The sequence below is a fragment of the Anser anser genome (assembly GCF_964211835.1).
Source record: "Anser anser genome assembly, chromosome: 17".
NCBI classification, from domain to species: domain Eukaryota; kingdom Metazoa; phylum Chordata; class Aves; order Anseriformes; family Anatidae; genus Anser; species Anser anser.
This window is the reverse complement of record NC_139738.1, coordinates 20,013-38,113: the sequence shown is the minus strand read 5'-3', so window position 1 is coordinate 38,113 and position 18,101 is coordinate 20,013. Positions and strand designations below refer to the sequence as shown.

At 49.9% G+C, this 18,101-nt stretch overlaps 1 protein-coding gene across 4 annotated transcripts; it reads left to right on the top strand.

Annotated features, from left to right (window-relative positions):
• The first annotated feature begins 493 nt into the window (after positions 1–493).
• LOC310883040 (uncharacterized protein) lies at positions 494–17,400 on the top strand. 4 transcript variants are annotated; one of them, XR_014573296.1, is made up of 18 exons: positions 494–623; positions 707–757; positions 887–946; positions 1,046–1,095; positions 1,193–1,477; positions 2,098–2,662; positions 2,803–2,857; positions 3,209–3,309; positions 4,535–4,646; positions 4,767–5,303; positions 5,480–5,567; positions 6,931–7,130; positions 7,232–7,358; positions 7,442–7,492; positions 7,622–7,681; positions 7,782–7,831; positions 7,929–8,222; positions 10,193–10,749. XR_014573296.1 is itself a non-coding variant. In XM_083802692.1 (15 exons), exons 10-14 carry the CDS (start codon positions 11,030–11,032, stop codon positions 12,951–12,953), a joined length of 315 nt encoding a protein of 104 aa, XP_083658818.1. In that variant the 5' UTR covers positions 1,193–1,477; positions 2,098–2,662; positions 2,803–2,857; positions 3,209–3,309; positions 4,535–4,646; positions 4,767–5,303; positions 5,480–5,567; positions 6,931–7,130; positions 7,232–7,358; positions 11,018–11,029; the 3' UTR covers positions 12,954–12,974; positions 13,115–13,490. The 4 variants fall into 4 exon arrangements, 2 of the variants coding, with proteins under 2 accessions (XP_083658818.1, XP_083658817.1); XR_014573297.1 differs by having other exon boundaries at positions 8,131–8,222; positions 10,193–10,748; XM_083802692.1 differs by lacking the exons at positions 494–623; positions 707–757; positions 887–946; ... (4 more) ...; positions 7,929–8,222; positions 10,193–10,749 and adding exons at positions 11,018–11,068; positions 11,198–11,257; positions 11,358–11,407; ... (1 more) ...; positions 12,827–12,974; positions 13,115–13,490.
• Positions 17,401–18,101: the final 701 nt, after the last annotated feature.

Genomic DNA, 18,101 nt, shown 5'->3' with positions numbered 1-18,101 from the left:
TACCTTTTTCATCTGTAAAGGGTAAGTCTGTGATTAGCCCTGCTGGGGCTGCTGTGTGTGCATGGCTTTTTGGCATTTGTGGAGCTCAGTTGTTTTTTTTGTGTGTGTATGGTATTACTTTTTTTTTTTCTTTTGAGAGCCAAATAGTGTGTGTGCTGAGCGTGGTTGGCAGGAGGAGGTGGGGAATTGACTGGCAGGGGAGCTGTTCAGGACTGGTAGGTTTGGTTTCTAGGAGTGTGCGGCATCCTTCCTGTGCGATGCCACTGATTGTTGGGCAGGAACGTTCCAGCTCGTGTGTCTTAAACAACGTAGCTTGTGCAGTGTGTGTTGTGTGGCCCGGGCAGAGTTTGCCGCGGCGCTGTGAGCGAAGAATCTCAGTTCGAGCTGGTGAGCAGCTGAAGTAAAGGAGCTGGGAAGAGAGAGGTATTGCAGCAGGTACGCTGTGGCTGTGAGGTGCCTCAGGGTGTGCTTTTCTCTTGTCTCTGCAGGGGCTTCGTGCAGTCTTGGACAGGGAAATGCCTGTGTCACGGAGCAGTGAGGGAAGGTGGGAGTTCTATCAGCCTGGTGATCCCTTATCTGAAGCGAAGGGAAGACATTCAGGTGTTTCCTTCTGAGGGTCTGAGGTGAGGCTGTTTGGGACAGAGGAGCACTGTGGCAGGTGGTTGCTTGCAAGCACAGTGGTCATTTTGTCCTTCTGTGTTCCCAGGTGGCATGGGTGATGGTGGCCGTTCCTTTCGAGCTTGGATCTAACTTGCAGGTACAGAGGCAAGTGGACTGCTGTTTTGAAACGAAAATATTAAATATGGGGTGACTTCTGTTGTTGAGGGATGGGTGCTAATGCTGTCAGCTGAATGTTTGTCTTCTGACTGTGTTTTCCTTTGTTCAGGCTGAAACGCAGTGTGCAGTACAGGACGTCATGACCCGAGCTACCTCTGGAGTGACTCTGGTGAGTGATGAACAGAGGTAGCTGTTATTTTTGGGGTGCGGTTGTTGCTGCACTTACTTTACTACATCAAATAGAGTAAAAGTCCAGTTTCTCTTTTAGAGGTGCTCTAGGTGGCTTCAGAGAATGGGTGGAAGCATCTGCCACGTGGGGTAGGTAAGCAGCTGAGGTAAAGGAGGGGATGAGAGTAACTGTCCTGAGGGTGCTGTGGCTTTTATTGCTGTGGTTGCCTTCTCTTCTGCTTATCAGGTGCCACAGGCAAGGTGGGCTGTGATAGTCTTTGGAATAGGAGCAAAGCAGGTCACTGGAATGCTGTTTGGTTCCTGAGACAGGAGTTGTAGAGGAGAAAAGCTTTCAATATTCAAAGCTGAAGCAAAAAAAAATAAACCACAGCTGCTGCTTCTCCTCTTTCTACTTGTGCTTTGCCCCTCCCCTTTCCCAGGTGATTGGCCTTGGGTTCCAGGGAGGGCCTAGTGGTCATTGAGTCACAGGCATCCCATCAGAGAGCTCATTCTGCCTGGGCTGCACTTTGGGGTAAGTGCTTTGTTTCTCCTTCAGTGAGTTGCAGGTTTCTTTAGGTGGTTAAGAGTCTATGGACTGATGCGTTTCCAAGTAGAGACCGGTACGCCCATCTTTGTGAGGTAACAACTAGTAGGATCTGTTAGAGTAAACCAATCTAGTAATAGGTGCCTGTATTGCATGCAGCTCTTCTTCAGGTGAGTAATTGTTATAGCGTGTTTACGGATAGGATGGCAGTGCTACTTTGTGTGTTTGCTTTGTGGTTCTGGGTCCCTTATGATTTCTGCAGAATTAAGGCAAATGTTATGGAAGTTACAACCTTGGTGGCAAAGTGATGGAGCAGGGTTTAGGAGATAAGTATCATCGAGTTCCATGTGTAAGCATGTGTCTGAAAAGAGCAGCAGTAGGCGTGTAAGGGGTAGTCTGTTTCAGGGTTAGGGATAGTTTGTTTTATTTTTGGAGCTTTTGCCTGTGGTTTGTGTGGCTGTAGAGTGTTTAGACGTTGCAGCCTTCTAGATTTTCAGTGCTTGGAATTCACGTAATAGAGGTGTGCTTAGGAGGTGTTGCTGGCTAACTTGTTTTTGGGAAATGGTGGGGTACGGTTCCTTTTTTTTGAGTTATCTTTTAATCTCTAGGTATATCAAGTCATTTGCATAACTGTCCAGAAGCTTCACAAGGAGCTTCAGTACGCATCAGAAGGGGCTTGACCGCATAAGTGCAGTATTACGGAGAGACTGAGCAGGGTCACCGTTCTCATCTGTAAAGGATAAGTCTGTGATTACCCCTGTTGGGACTGCTGTGCATTCATGGCCTTTTGGTATTTGTGGACCTGAGGGTGTGTTTTTTTTTTCTGGCTCTCGTCTCTGTGTTTGAGTCCTCTGCAAGGAGCTGTACTGTTTACGTGTCCATCGCGGATATGACATCCACTTTTTGTTTCTTGTAGCCCAGGGCATGGGCACGGACACTTGAATGAGGCACGAGGGTGAGTGGATGGCAGTGTGGGCCCTGAGTTGGTCAGTGGATTGTGTTAGTCTGCTTTGCCTGTTATGCAGGCTTTGGAAGCACCTTGCGACAGCAGAGTACATCTCCTGCCACGTTCCTGAGGCGCGCCAGGCGTCAGCGGTTCCAGTTCCTGAAATGCTGGAGATGCTCGGAGCACAAGAGGAGCTGGGAGCGTGATGCATCTCCTTGGGATGTTAGGTGAGTGAAGCGGTGGTACTGGGTTGGGGAACGTGGGTCTGGGGCTTCTTGGCTGTTGGGGTAGGGGAGGAAAGAAGAGGAGTGGGTATAGACTGTTTTGTGGATTTTCACGTTTGTTTGTTCTTTCTCCTTGGTCTAAGCTATGTGACCTTGGCTCAGCACAGTAAATGGAAGCGCTAAGCCTGGATCGGGAAGGTGAGTGGAGAAAAGTTGGGAAAAGGGCATTGGTTTTGATTTGGTAGTCTATTGGTCCCACCTCTGGGTGACTCCTCTTTTCCGGGGACGAAGAAGATAGTGGGGACATCCTAGTTGGCCTCTGTGGTCCACCTTGAGGATGGATTGTGACCCCTGAGAATTAAGTCCAGGGGCAAATACTGTGTGTTTGGGGGTGGTTGGCAGGGGAAGGCGGGCAGTTGTCTGGAGTTGGTCTATCTGACTTCAGTAGCAGAGCAGGTCAGTGGACTACTGTTTTGTTTTTGAGGTGGGTGTTTCACTGGAAGACGTTTGGCTGGTGTGCCAGTGCCCGATGGCACTTTATTTCTGCAGGTGAAGAGGAGCCTCGTGCCGGAAGCAATGTCCTGGCTAGCCTTCGTGTTCCTTGATGAGGATGGAACCTGCCTCCCATCATTCCCAAGCTAAGTTGCGGGGCAAGTGCTATGTTTGCTTTTGGGTTTTGAATGTACACATAGGGCGAGGGTCTGTGCTTTTAAGTCATTGCTGTGGATGGGGCCTTTTAGGATTGATCACGGTCAGACAGTGTATGGGGGCGTGGGATTCTGTCAGGTAGGGCTTGAGCACGTGCCAGGCAGGGCAGTTCCAGCTTGGTGTCTGTGTTCTGTGTTGTCTGTGCTGTGCTGTTGCTCCTGGTGCTTGGCAGGCCCTGGGGAAGCCTTCCTGAGGGTGTTGAACACTTGACCTCACTGGAATAATGCTGATGCTCAGTTGGAAGCTGAGCATTTCTTGTCTTGCAGTGGGAGCCTAAAGAGATCATTTCTTCTGTGCGTGTAATTTTTTTGTATCAAATGTTTCTTGATGCGATCATCATATGTTACGCGCTCCTCAAATCTTGATATCCTCATTGCCTTTTTCCACTGGACAGATTAGATGGGCAACTTGTTAGCCACACCAAAGGTCCTAAATGCTTGTTTCATCATCGTAGGGCTGATCTGAGCACTTCTTGACTTGCAGTCGCAGCTTAAAGCGCAGATGTGTTTCAGGTCTTGTGCATCATATTCTGTTTCAGATGGCATCTGTTTCCATCCTCGCTGTTGCGGAAGTCATGTGGGCTTCATCAGGAGCTCTGTCTTGAGAGTTCATTTCCGCAGCATTTTTCTTCTGGGGTTTGCACTCCCCATCCTTCTGGTCTCTTGTCTTAAAGGCAGGCTTTTTATGTCTCCATCATCCCAGTTCTGGCAGTTGCTTCCAGTCGCATGTCGTGACATTTGAGTCTCTCCTTGGGTCTGCTGCAGGGCACCTGTTCTGACTTGCTGTATGGCTTCCCTCTGGGAGTCCTTTTTTTGCGCCTTGTGTTCTGTGTTTTGTTCGTAATGTTTGTAGCGTGCCTGTGTGTTTGGCCTGGAGCTGTCCTGCCTGGCAGTTAGTGATGGTAGCTAACGTGGCGGTGTACTAATACATTGTCCGGACTGTTTTGGCAAAGACATCCGGTCCGCCTCTGGGCACGTACTGAAGGGCAGCTGGCACAGAGTCATCTCCGTGGTGTTTGGCAAATGTGGAGGGGGAGACTTGAGCTGCTTGCGAGCAGCTGTTTGCATAGTGCTTGAATAGTGCTAGAGGAGAGGTCTGTCATTGAATCTTGAAAGCTCGCAGATACGGGGTTTTGATTTTTTGTTTGTATTTCGTTCCCCTCCCCAGAAGAGGGGTAAACCTTAGGAGGAACCGGTCACAGGAAAGAGCTCCTTTTGGAACTGTCAAGGACTCGGTAGGCAACCCGGTGACTGGCTTGATCTACTTTCCAGGTGCTGAGGCAAGGGATCTGCTGTTTTGAAATGATAAAATTAGCCATGGGGTCCCTTGTGTTGTTGAGGGATGGGTGCTAATGCTGGCATCTGAATGATTATCTTCTGACTGTTTTCATTTGTTAAAGCTGAAACACAGCGTATGACCTGGGACTTCACGACCAGAGCTGGTTTTGGCAAGGTGAGCGATGAACAGATGTAGCAGTTATTTTAGGGGTGCGGTTGTCACTGCAGTTACTTAACTACACAAAATACAGTTAAAGTCCTGTTTATATTCCAGAGGTGTTGTAGCTGGCTTAAGAGAGCAGATGGAAGCATCTGCCTCGAGGGCAGGTGAGGGGGCAGAGTAAGGGAGCAGGTGAGAGTACCTGTCCTAGCTGTGCTGCGGCTTTGGATGCTGCCGCGGCCTATGCTTTTCTTTTTCTTTCGCAGGTGCCTTGCACAGACTCAGAGGGGCCAAGCTGCACTCTGAAGAGCAGCACGAGAAGGGCAGGCTGGTCGTGAGTGGGGTTGGAGCAGAATGGCCAAGTTGCGCAAGGTGACTGCGAAGGGTATCCATCTTGCTTTGCAGGTGCCCTGGCAGGCTCTACACAGAAGTGGCTGAGGATTTGAGAAGAGGTTACAGAGCATCAAGGAGCGGCACGTGCAGTGACGGTTTCCAAACGGTATGGTTGCTTTCTCTTCTGTTGGTCAGGTGCCACAGGCAAGGTGGGCTGTGACACTAGTCTTTAGAATCGGAGCAAAGCAGGTCACTGGAATGCCGCGGGGCATCTGAGAAGGGTGTTTTAACAGAAAAAGCTTGTCTGGCATGGCAGTGCCTGATGGCAGTGTGTTTCCACAGGTGAAGAGGTGCCTGAAGCCCCATCCTGTCTAGCCTGCGCACACCTCGCTGAGAAGGAAAGCCGCTTTCCAGTAATTCAGAAAGCCAAGTTACGTCTCGGCCTCGAGCATCTGGGGCATGTGCCTGTGCTTTTGGGCCTGTCTGTAGCGTTTGGCACCTGCATTAGTACTTTCTTGGCGTATGTTTAGGCATTTGGGGCCTGTGTCTTGGGGGGAGGGTTGAGGCCAGTGTTTTGGGGAGGTGTGGAGCTGCTTGTACACCTTTGGGACTTGCATCTGGGGGGGGGTTGGGAGCTGCTTGTACACTGCAGGGACTTGCGTTTGGGGGGGGGCTGGGGCCTGCCTCTGGGGGGGGGACAGTGGTTGTGAGCTGCTTGCACACCCTTGGGGCCTGCATCTGTGGGGGCTTGGTGCCTGCGTCTCTGGGGAGCGGGGGGGTTCAGAGTTGGTTGTACAGTATAGGAGCCTGTGTTGGGGGGTTTGGGAGCTGCTCGTACACTGGAAGCCTGGGATGGGGGAGGGAGGTTTGGAGCTGCTTGTACACCTTTGGGGCTTGCATCTGGGGGGGGTCGGGTGCTGGTTGTACACCTTTGGGGCCTGCCTCTGGGGAGGGAGGGTGGGGAGTTGCTTGTACACCTTTGGGGCCTGTGTCTGGGGGGGCTTGGGGCCTGCGTCTTGGTGGGGGGGGGGGTTGGAGCTGGTTGTACACCTTTCGGGCTTGCGTCTGGAGGGGGTTGGGGCCTGCCTCTGGGGGGGTGGTTGTGAGCTGCTTGTATACTGTAGGGGCCTGCTTGTACACCTTTGGGGCCTGAGTCTGGGGCGTGGGGGTGGGGCTGGGGCCTGGGGCCTGCATCGGGGTGGGGTGGGGTCCAGTTCATGGGGGGCGGGTTGGGAGCTGCTTGTGGACAGTTGGGGTCTGCATCTGGGTGTGGTTGGGGCCTGCGTCTGGGGGTGGGTCGTGGCCTGCTTGTAGATTTCTGCAGCCTGCGTCTGGTGTTTGGGGGCTTTTCTGTAGCGTTTGGGGCTTGCATTTTGGCTTTGGGATGTGTCTTGAGCTTCTGGGGCCTAGCTGTAGTGCTTGGGGCCTGCATCTGGGGCTTTTCTGTAGCATTTTGGTCGCGTGTTTGTGATTTGGGGTCTGTATCCAGGGTTTTGCCTTTTTTGTAGTTTTCAGCTTTGTGTCAGTTTCTTTGTGGGTTGCCTGGGGTTGGGGCAGTTTGGGGTTTGGATCATTAGTCAGTGTCATTAGCGTCGGGGGGTTGATATGAAGGGTTAGGGTTGTGGTTAGAGTTGTTAGGGTTAAAGGGAATAAGGATTTTAGGGTAAGGGGATCAAGGTTGTGGGAATAAAAATGTTTTTGCACAGAGTTACCTTGTTTAGAGGGAAGGAAGGTGGTATTGAGATATGCTTGCAGTGATAAGAAAGCTTACCAGACAACCTTGTGAAATGCAGACAACCAGAATCCTTAGAGCAATTGGTTGGAAATCACGGTGTAAGAAACATTACCACCTCAAAGAGGAAAACAGTCAAGGAAAAAAGAAAATTGACTTGTAACAGGCCAGCAGCTGTGTATTTTCAGTGAAGTACCGGATAGATTGTGAACCTGGATTACCCAGTCAATGGGGAAACTGAAGCGAAGAATCTCAGAGCTGGTGAGGAGCTGAAGTAAAGGAGCTGGGAAGAGAGAGGTATTGCAGCAGGTACGTTGTGGCTGTGAGGTGCCTCAGGGTGTGCTTTTCTCTCGTCTCTGCAGGGGCTTCGTGCAGTCTTGGACAGGGAAATCCCCGTGTCACGGAGCAGTGAGGGAAGGTGAGAGTTCTATCAGCCTGGTGATCCCTTATCTGAAGCGAAGGGAAGACATTCAGGTGTTTCCCTCTGAGGTGAGGCTGTTTGGGACAGAGGAGCAGTGTGGCAGGTGGTGGCTTGCAAGCACAGGGGTCATTTTGTCCTTCTGTGTTCCCAGGTGGCATGGGTGATGGTGGCCGTTCCTTTCGAGCTTGGATCTAACTTGCAGGTACAGAGGCAAGTGGACTGCTGTTTTGAAACGAAAATATTAAATATGGGGTGACTTCTGTTGTTGAGGGATGGGTGCTAATGCTGTCAGCTGAATGTTTGTCTTCTGACTGTGTTTTCCTTTGTTCAGGCTGAAACGCAGTGTGCAGTACAGGACGTCATGACCCGAGCTACCTCTGGAGTGACTCTGGTGAGTGATGACCAGAGGTAGCTGTTATTTTTGGGGTGCGGCTGTCGCTGCAGTTTTTTTAACTACATCCAATAGAGTAAAATTCCAGTTTCTCTTTTAGAGGTGCTCTAGGTGGTTTCAGAGAACGGGTGGAAGCATCTGCCACGTGGGGTAGGTAAGCGGCTGAGGTAAAGGAGGGGATGAGGGTAACTGTCCTGAGGGTGCAGTGGCTTTTATTGCTGTGGTTGCTTTCTCTTCTGCTTATCAGGTGCCACAGGCAAGGTGGTGGGCTGTGATAGTCTTTGGAATAGGAGCAAAGCAGGTCACTGGAATGCTGTTTGGTTCCTGAGACAGGAGTTGTAGAGGAGAAAAGCTTTCAATATTCAAAGCTGAAGCAAAAAAAAAAATAAACCACAGCTGCTGCTTCTCCTCTTTCTACTTTCTTGTGTTTTGCCCCTCCCCTTTCCCAGGTGATTGGCTTTGGGTTCCAGGGAGGGCCTGGTGGTCACTGAGTCACAGGCATCCCATCAGAGAGCTCATTCTGCCTGGGCTGCTCTTTGGGGTAAGTGCTTTGTTTTTCCTTCAGTGAGTTGCAGGTTTCTTTAGGTGGTTAAGAGTCTATGGACTGATGCGTTTCCAAGTAGAGACCGGTACGCCCATCTTTGTGAGGTAACAACTAGTAGGATCTGTTAGAGTAAACCAATCTAGTAATAGGTGCCTGTATTGCATGCAGCTCTTCTTCAGGTGAGTAATTGTTATAGCGTGTTTACGGATAGGATGGCAGTGTTACTTTGTGTGTTTACTTTGTGGTTCTGGGTCCGTTATGATTTTTGCCGAATTGCGGGGCTTACTTGTGAGTCTTTGCCTGTATGTCAAATATTATCAAAGTTACAACCTTGGTGGCAAAGTGATGGAGCAGGGTTTAGGAGATAAGTATCATCGAGGCTCCCTGTGTAAGCATGTGTCTGAAAAGAACAGCAGTAGGCGTGTAAGGGGTAGTCTTTTTCAGGGTTAGGGACAGTTTGTTGTAGTCTTGGAGCTTTTGCCTGTGGTTTGTGTGGCTGTAGAGTGTTTAGACGTTGCAGCCTTCTAGATTTTCAGTGCTTGGAATTCACGTAATAGAGGCGTGCTTAGGAGGTGTTGCCGGCTAACTCGTTTTTAGAAATGGTGGGGTACGGTTCCTCGACCGCATAAGCACGGTAGCATTACCAAGAGACTGAGCAGGGTCCCCTTTTTCATCTGTAAAGGGTAAGTCTGTGATTGCTGCCATCTGGGCACATTTTTGTGCCCATCACTGCAGTTAGTTTACTACATCAATTAGAGTAAAATTCCAGTTTCTCTTTTGGAGGTGCTCTAGGTGGCTTCAGAGAACGGGTGGAAGCATCTGCCACGTGGGGTAGGTAAGCGGCTGAGGTAAAGGAGGGGATGAGAGTAACTGTCCTGAGGGTGCAGTGGCTTTTGCTGCTGTGGTTGCTTTCTCTTCTGTTTATCAGGTGCCACAGGCAAGGTGGGCTGTGATAGTCTTTGGAATAGGAGCAAAGGAGGTCACTGGAATGCTGTTTGGTTCCTGAGAAAGGTGTTGCAGAGGAAAAAGGTGGTCTGGCGTGGCAGCTCCTGATGATGGTGGTCGTCTTCAGTAGGTGAAGCGGTGCCTGAAGCCCCATCCCGTGGAGCCTGAGCACGCCTCGCTGAGGATGAAGCCTGCTTTCCAGCAGTTCCCAAAACTGTGTTGAGGCTGAAATAGTGTGTCTGTGTTTGGGCTGGGGTTGCACCTTGGTGAGTGTAGGGATGAGTTTTAAGCTGGTGCAGCAGAGGGCCAGGCTCCGTTGTCCTGTAGTGTGTTTTGACCCATCAGCATAGCCTTTTGGTTTTCAGATAGCCTACTCAAGTACGTGATTTTTCCTGCGAGTGATGTTATTACATGGAATTGATTTTTTTTTTGTTTTGGCGTGTGATCTGTTATGCTCAAAGATTTTTCTTTCTATATAAATAAAGGTTTGAGCTAACTTTAGCTGAAAAAATTTCAGTTACTTGCTTGGTCATATTGTCCTTTCAATATTCAAAGCTGCAGCAAAAGCATGGGGATTGTTGCTTCTAGAATCACCCCAGTTCTCTTGTCTGCAGTCTGCATGCTGTTGAGCTAAACCAGATTTAAAAAAAAACCAACACAGTAAACAGAAACAAGAAACAAACCACCACAGCTGTTGCTCCTGCTCTCTTTCTACTTTCTTGTGCTTTGCCCCTCCCCTTTCCCAGGTGATTGGGTTTGGGTGCTGGGCGGGGCCAAATGGTATATGAGCCCCAGGTATGCCTTTAGGGAGTTCATTGTGCCTGGGCTGCTCTTTGGGGTAAGTGCTTTGCTTTCCTTCAGTCAGTTGCAGGGTTCTTTGGGCAGGTTGGTGTCTATGGATTTCTAGATTTTAAGTGCTTGGAAATCACTTACTAGAGGGATATTTAGCAGAGGTTGCTGGCTCACTTGTTTTTGGGATGGTGGGATCCACTTGTGTTTTTGGGTTATATTTGAATCTCTAGACATATGAAGCCACTTGTGTAACTCTCCAGAGGACTAAAAAGAGCTTGATTACACACTGCAAGAGGCTTGACCACGTAGGCGCAGTATTACCAAGAGACTGAGCAGGGTCGTATCAGAGTTACCTTTTTCATCTGTAAAGGGTAAGTCTGTGATTAGCCCTGCTGGGGCTGCTGTGTGTGCATGGCTTTTTGGCATTTGTGGAGCTCAGTTGTTTTTTTTGTGTGTGTATGGTATTACTTTTTTTTTTCTTTTGAGAGCCAAATAGTGTGTGTGCTGAGCGTGGTTGGCAGGAGGAGGTGGGGAATTGTCTGGCAGGGGAGCTGTTCAGGACTGGTAGGTTTGGTTTCTAGGAGCGTGCGGCATCCTTCCTGTGCGATGCCACTGATTGTTGGGCAGGAATGTTCCAGCTCGTGTGTCTTAAACAACGTAGCTTGTGCAGTGTGTGTTGTGTGGCCCGGGCAGAGTTTGCCGCGGCGCTGTGAGCGAAGGATCTCAGTTCGAGCTGGTGAGCAGCTGAAGTAAAGGAGCTGGGAAGAGAGAGGTATTGCAGCAGGTACGCTGCGGCTGTGAGGTGCCTCAGGGTGTGCTTTTCTCTCGTCTCTGCAGGGGCTTCGTGCAGTCTTGGACAGGGAAATGCCCGTGTCACGGAGCAGTGAGGGAAGGTGGGAGTTCTATCAGCCTGGTGATCCCTTATCTGAAGCGAAGGGAAGACATTCGGGTGTTTCCCTCTGAGGGTCTGAGGTGAGGCTGTTTGGGACAGAGGAGCAGTGTGGCAGGTGGTCGCTTGCAAGCACAGCGGTCATTTTGTCCTTCTGTGTTCCCAGGTGGCATGGGTGATGGTGGCCGTTCCTTTCGAGCTTGGATCTAACTTGCAGGTACAGAGGCAAGTGGACTGCTGTTTTGAAACGAAAACATTAAATATGGGGTGACTTCTGTTGTTGAGGGATGGGTGCTAATGCTGTCAGCTGAATGTTTGTCTTCTGACTGTGTTTTCCTTTGTTCAGGCTGAAACGCAGTGTGCAGTACAGGACGTCACGACCCGAGCTACCTCTGGAGTGACTCTGGTGAGTGATGACCAGAGGTAGCTGTTATTTTTGGGGTGCGGTTTTCGCTGCAGTTTTTTTAACTATATCAAATAGAGTAAAATTCCAGTTTCTCTTTTAGAGGTGCTCTAGGTGGCTTCAGAGAATGGGTGGAAGCATCTGCCACGTGGGGTAGGTAAGCAGCTGAGGTAAAGGAGGGGATGAGAGTAACTGTCCTGAGGGTGCCGTGGCTTTTGCTGCTGTGGTTGCCTTCTCTTCTGCTTATCAGGTGCCACAGGCAAGGTGGGCTGTGATAGTCTTTGGAATAGGAGCAAAGCAGGTCACTGGAATGCTGTTTGGTTCCTGAGACAGGAGTTGTAGAGGAGAAAAGCTTTCAATATTCAAAGCTGAAGCAAAAAAAAATAAACCACAGCTGCTGCTTCTCCTCTTTCTACTTGTGCTTTGCCCCTTCCCTTTCCCAGGTGATTGGCTTTGGGTTCCAGGCAGGGCCTAGTGGTCATTGAGTCACAGGCATCCCATCAGAGAGCTCATTCTGCCTGGGCTGCACTTTAGAGTAAGTGCTTTGTTTTTCCTTCAGTGAGTTGCAGGTTTCTTTAGGTGGTTAAGAGTCTATGGACTGATGCGTTTCCAAGTAGAGACCGGTACGCCCATCTTTGTGAGGTAACAACTAGTAGGATCTGTTAGAGTAAACCCATCTAGTAATAGGTGCCTGTATTGCAATCAGCTCTTCTTCAGGTGAGTAATTGTTATAGCATGTTTACGGATGTTGTGGCAATCTTACTTTGTGTGTTTGCTTTGTGGTTCTGGGTCCCTTATGATTTCTGCAGAATTAAGGCAAATGTTATGAAAGTTACAACCTTGGTGGCAAAGTGATGGAGCAGGGTTTAGGAGATAAGTATCATCGAAGCTTCCTGTGTAAGCATGTGTCTGAAAAGAGCAGCAGTAGGCGTGTAAGGGGTAGTCTGTTTCAGGGTTAGGGACAGTTTGTTATAGTTTTGGAGCTTTTGCCTGTGGTTTGTGTGGCTGTAGAGTCTTTAGACGTTGCAGCCTTCTAGATTTTCAGTGCTTGGAATTCACGTAATAGAGGCGTGCTTAGGAGGTGTTGCTGGCTAACTTGTTTTTGGGAAATGGTGGGGTACGGTTCCTTTTTTTTTGAGTTATCTTTTAATCTCTAGGTATATCAAGTCATTTGCATAACTGTCCAGAAGCTTCACAAGGAGCTTCAGTACGCATCAGAAGGGGCTTGACCGCATAAGTGCAGTATTACGGAGAGACTGAGCAGGGTCACCGTTCTCATCTGTAAAGGAGAAGTCTGTGATTATCCCTGTTGGGACTGCTGTGCATTCATGGCCTTTTGGTATTTGTGGACCTGAGGGTGTGTTTTTTTTTTCTGGCTCTCGTCTCTGTGTTTGTCCTCTGCAAGGAGCTGTACTGTTTGCGTGTCCATCGCGGATATGACCTCCTCTTTTTGTTTCTTGTAGCCCAGGGCATGGGCACGGACACTTGAATGAGGCACGAGGGTGAGTGGACGGCAGTGTGGGCCCTGAGTTGGTCAGTGGATTGTGTTAGTCTGCTTTGCCTGTTATGCAGGCTTTGGAAGCACCTTGCGACAGCAGAGTACATCTCCTGCCACGTATCTGAGGCGTGCCAGGCGTCAGCGGTTCCAGTTCCTGAAATGCTGGAGATGCTCGGAGCACAAGAGGAGCTGGGAGCGTGATGCATCTCCTTGGGATGTTAGGTGAGGGAAGCGGTGGTACTGGGTTGGGGAACGTGGGTCTGGGGCTTCTTGGCTGTTGGGGTAGGGGAGGAAAGAAGAGGAGTGGGTATAGACTGTTTTGTGGATTTTCACGTTTGTTTGTTCTTTCTCCTTGGTCTAAGCTATGTGACCTTGGCTCAGCACAGTAAATGGAAGCGCTAAGCCTGGATCGGGAAGGTGAGTGGAGAAAAGTTGGGAAAAGGGCATTGGTTTTGATTTGGTAGTCTATTGGTCCCACCTCTGGGTGACTCCTCTTTTCCGGGGACGAAGAAGATAGTGGGGACATCCTAGTTGGCCTCTGTGGTCCACCTTGAGGATGGATTGTGACCCCTGAGAATTAAGTCCAGGGGCAAATACTGTGTGTTTGGGGGTGGTTTGCAGGGGAAGGCCGGCAGTTGTCTGGAGTTGGTCTATCTGACTTCAGTAGCAGAGCAGGTCAGTGGACTACTGTTTTGTTTTTGAGGTGGGTGTTTCACTGGAAGACGTTTGGTGTGCCAGTGCCCGATGGCACTTTATTTCTGCAGGTGAAGAGGAGCCTCGTGCCGGAAGCAATGTCCTGGCTAGCCTTCGTGTTCCTTGATGAGGATGGAACCTGCCTCCCATCATTCCCAAGCTAAGTTGCGGGGCAAGTGCTATGTTTGCTTTTGGGTTTTGAATGTACACATAGGGCGAGGGTCTGTGCTTTTAAGTCATTGCTGTGGATGGGGCCTTTTAGGATTGATCACGGTCAGACAGTGTATGGGGGCGTGGGATTCTGTCAGGTAGGGCTTGAGCACGTGCCAGGCAGGGCAGTTCCAGCTTGGTGTCTGTGTTCTGTGTTGTCTGTGCTGTGCTGTTGCTCCTGGTGCTTGGCAGGCCCTGGGGAAGCCTTCCTGAGGGTGTTGAACACTTGACCTCACTGGAATAATGCTGATGCTCAGTTGGAAGCTGAGCATTTCTTATCTTGCAGTGGGAGCCTAAAGAGATCATTTCTTCTGTGCGTGTAATTTTTTTGTATCAAATGTTTCTTGATGCGATCATCATATGTTACGCGCTCCTCAAATCTTGATATCCTCATTGCCTTTTTCCACTGGACAGATTAGATGGGCAACTTGTTAGCCACACCAAAGGTCCTAAATGCTTGTTTCATCATCGTAGGGCTGATCTGAGCACTTCTTGACTTGCAGTCGCAGCTTAAAGCGCAGATGTGTTTCAGGTCTTGTGCATCATATTCTGTTTCAGATGGCATCTGTTTCCATCCTCGCTGTTGCGGAAGTCATGTGGGCTTCATCAGGAGCTCTGTCTTGGGAGTTCATTTCCGAAGCATTTTTCTTCTGGGGTTTGCACTCCCCATCCTTCTGGTCTCTTGCCTTGAAGGCAGGCTTTTTATGCCTCCATCATCCCAGTTCTGGCAGTTGCTTCCAGTCGCATGTCGTGACATTTGAGTCTCTCCTTGGGTCTGCTGCAGGGCACCTGTTCTGACTTGCTGTCGCTGTATGGTTTCCCTCTGGGAGTCCTTTTTTTGCGCCTTGTGTTCTGTGTTTTGTTCGTAACGTTTGTAGCGTGCCTGTGTGTGTGTGTTTGGCCTGGAGCTGTCCTGCCTGGCAGTTAGTGATGGTAACTAACGTGGCGGTGTACTAATACATTGTCCGGACTGTTTTGGCAAAGACATCCGGTCTGCCTCTGGGCACGTACTGAAGGGCAGCTGGCACAGAGTCATCTCCGTGGTGTTTGGCAAATGTGGAGGGGGAGACCTGAGCTGCTTGGGAGCAGCTGTTTGCATAGTGCTTGAGTAGTGCTAGAGGAGAGGTCTGTCATTGAATCCTGAAAGCTCGCAGATGTGCAGTGTTTTTATTTTTCTCCAGTCCTAGATAAACCTTAGGAGCAACCGGTCAAAGGAAAGAGCTCCTTCTGGAGCTGTCAAGCTCTTGTTCGGCAGCTCGGTGACTGTCTTGATCTACTTCTGAGGTGCCGAGGCAAGTTGTCTGCTGTTTTGATACAATAACATTGGAAATGGGGTCCCTTGTGTTGTTGAGGGATGGGTGCTAATGCTGGCAGCTGAATGATTACCTTCTATGTTTTTGTTTGTTAAAGCTGAAACACAGCGTACAACCTGGGACGTCACACCCAGAGCTGCTTTTGGCAAGGTGAGCGATGAACAGATGTAGCAGTTAAAGTTGGTTTGCGGTTCTCATTGTCACTCGAAGTGTCCCCTCTATTCTGTTTTAGAGGTGTTGTAGCTGGCTTAAGAGGGCAGATGGAAGCATCTGCCTCGGGGTAGGTAAGCGGGTAGAGGTAAGGCAGCAGATGAGAGTAACTGTCCTAGCTGTGCTGCAGCTTTGGATGCTGCCTTAGCCTATGCTTTCCTTCCTCTTTCACTGGTGTCTTGCACAGGCTCAAAGGAGCAAACTGCATTCTGAAGAGCTGCTTAAGTAGGGGGGCTGGTCATGAGCTGGGTTGGAGCGGAATGGCCAAGTAGCACGAGGTGGCTATGAAAGGTCTCTGTCTTGCTTTGCAGGTGCCATGGCAGGCTCTTCACAGAAGTGGCTGAGGATTTGAGATGAGGCCGGAGAGTGACAAGGAGCAGCACGTGCAGGGATGGTTTCCAAGCGCTGCGGTTGCTTTCTCTTCTTTTTATCAGGTGCCACAGGCAAGGTGGGCTGTGACATCAGTCTTTAGAATCGGAGCAAAGCAGGTCACTGGAATGCCGCAGGGCATCTGAGAAAGGTGTTTTAACAGGAAAAGTTTGTCTGGCATGGCGGTGTCTGATGGCAGTGTGTTTCCACAGGTGAAGAGGTGCCTGGAGCCCCATCTCATCTAGCCTGCACGTGCCTTGAGGATAAAGCCTGCTTTCCAGCAGTGTGGAAAGCACCACCAGTCTGTGGTGCCGGCCCGGCCGAGTTGGAGCATGTGAGCAGCTGAAGAAAAAGAGCTAGTGAAAGAGAGGTATTGCAGCAGGTAGGCTGTGCCTGTGAGGTGCCTGAGGATCTGCCTTTTCTTTTTTTTTCTTTTGTGGGTGCTTCCTGCAGCCTTGGAGAGGTGAATCCCCACATTGTGGAGTGCTGAGGAAAGACGAGAGGGTCGTCAGCCCAGTCAGTGTCCCTAAGCAAGGTCCCCCTAAGGCAAGTCCTTGAAGTGTTTCCCCTGGTTTAGCAGGTGCTGCAGCAGGCCTTCCTCAGAATCTGCTGAGGGTCTGAGGTGAGGCTGGGTGGGATAGAGGAGCAGCGTGGTGGGTGATTACTTGAGAACACAACGATCATTTTATCCCTTTGTTTTCCCAGGTGGTGTGGGTGATACTGGCTGTACTGTTGGAGCTTGGACTCAGAGAGGAACGGGTGAGCACAACCGTATGTTGCTTCAGTGGTAGTCAGTATTGCGGAGGAGGTGGGCATCAGGGCTGGTGTGCTAGTGAATGCTGGTACGCTGTTTTTGCAGATGATGATAAGCCTGGCCATGGACTAAGATGTCTCTCAGTGTCTGTGCATTTCTTGAGGTGGAGGGAATTTACCATCCAGCAATCTGAGAGCTAAGTTGAGGGGCACCTGGTATTTGCATATGTGGTGTGGCTGATGGGAGCTGGGAGCCGGAGCAGCATGGAGCCAGCCGGCTGAATATACTTGGTGGCACTGTGAGGGTGGTTGAGGCTGCGTCACCTTCAGGCTGCTTGAGGCTGGGTCATCAGGCTAATAGAAGGAGCAGGGGGTATTTTGTAGTGTGAGTGTATGTGCCAGGCAGGGCAGTTCCCATCTGTCTATTTGTCTTGTAGTGCTGCTTCTGCAGTGTGTGTTCTGTGTCATGCACTCCTCGGGTCTTTGTATCAAATGTTTCTTGATGTGATCATCATGTTACGTGCTCCTCAGGTCTTGATATCCTCATTGCTTTTTGCACTGGACAGACTAGAAAGGCAACTTGTTAGCCGTACCAAAGGTCCTAAATGCTTGTTTTGTCGTCATGGGTCTGATCCGAGCACTTCTTGTCTTGCAGTCGCAGCTTAAAGCGCCGATGTGTTTCAGGTCTTGTGCATCATATTCGGTTTCAGATGGCATCTGCTTCCATCCTCGCTGTTGCGGAAGTTATGTGGGCTTCATCAGGAGCTCTGTCTTGGGGAATTCATTTCCTAAGAGATTTCTTCTGGGGTTTGCACTCCCCATCCTTCTGGTCTCTTGCCTTGAAGGCAGGCTTTTCATGCCTCCATCATCCCAGTTCTGGCAGTTGCTTCCAGTCGCATGTAGTGACATTTGAGTCTCTCCTTGGGTCTGCTGCAGAGCACCTGTTCTGACTTGCTGTAGGGCTTCCCTCTGGGAGTCATTTTTTTTTTTTGCGCCTTGTGTTCTGTGTTTTGTTCGTAATGTTTGTAGCGTGCCTGTGTGTGTGTGTTTGGCCTGGAGCTGTCCTGCCTGGCAGTTAGTGATGGTAGCTAACGTGGCGGTGTACTAATACATTGTCTGGACTGTTTTGGCAAAGACATCCGGTCTGCCTCTGGGCACGTACTGAAGGGCAGCTGGCACAGAGTCATCTCCGTGGTGTTTGGCAAATGTGGAGGGGGAGACTTGAGCTGCTTGGGAGCAGCTGTTTGCATAGTGCTTGAATAGTGCTAGAGGAGAGGTCTGTCATTGAATCTTGAAAGCTCGCAGATATGGAGTTTTGATTTTTTGTTTGTATTTCGTTCCCCTCCCCAGAAGAGGGGTAAACCTTAGGAGGAACCGGTCACAGGAAAGAGCTCCTTTTGGAACTGTCAAGGACTCGGTAGGCAGCCCGGTGACTGGCTTGATCTACTTTCCAGGTGCTGAGGCAAGGGGGCTGCTGTTTTGAAATGATAAAATTAGCCATGGGGTCCCTTGTGTTGTTGAGGGATGGGTGCTAATGCTGGCATCTGAATGATTATCTTCTGACTGTTTTCATTTGTTAAAGCTGAAACACAGCGTACAACCTGGGACTTCACAACCAGAGCTGGTTTTGGCAAGGTGAGCGATGAACAGATGTAGCAGTTATTTTAGGGGTGCGGTTGTCACTGCAGTTACTTAACTACACAAAATACAGTTAAAGTCCTGTTTATATTCCAGAGGTGTTGTAGCTGGCTTAAGAGAGCAGATGGAAGCATCTGCCTCGAGGGCAGGTGAGGGGGCAGAG

Bases quoted from the DNA above. Each gene is read 5' to 3' on its own strand.
- LOC310883040 (XM_083802691.1), top strand. From the start codon at position 9,086: ATGAGAGTAACTGTCCTGAGGGTGCAGTGGCTTTTGCTGCTGTGGTTG. The intron at 9,168-15,759 runs GTGGGCTGTGAT...GTGTTTCCACAG, and splicing joins TATCAGGTGCCACAGGCAAG to GTGAAGAGGTGCCTGGAGCC. The intron at 16,307-16,406 runs GTGAGCACAACC...CTGTTTTTGCAG, and splicing joins TTGGACTCAGAGAGGAACGG to ATGATGATAAGCCTGGCCAT.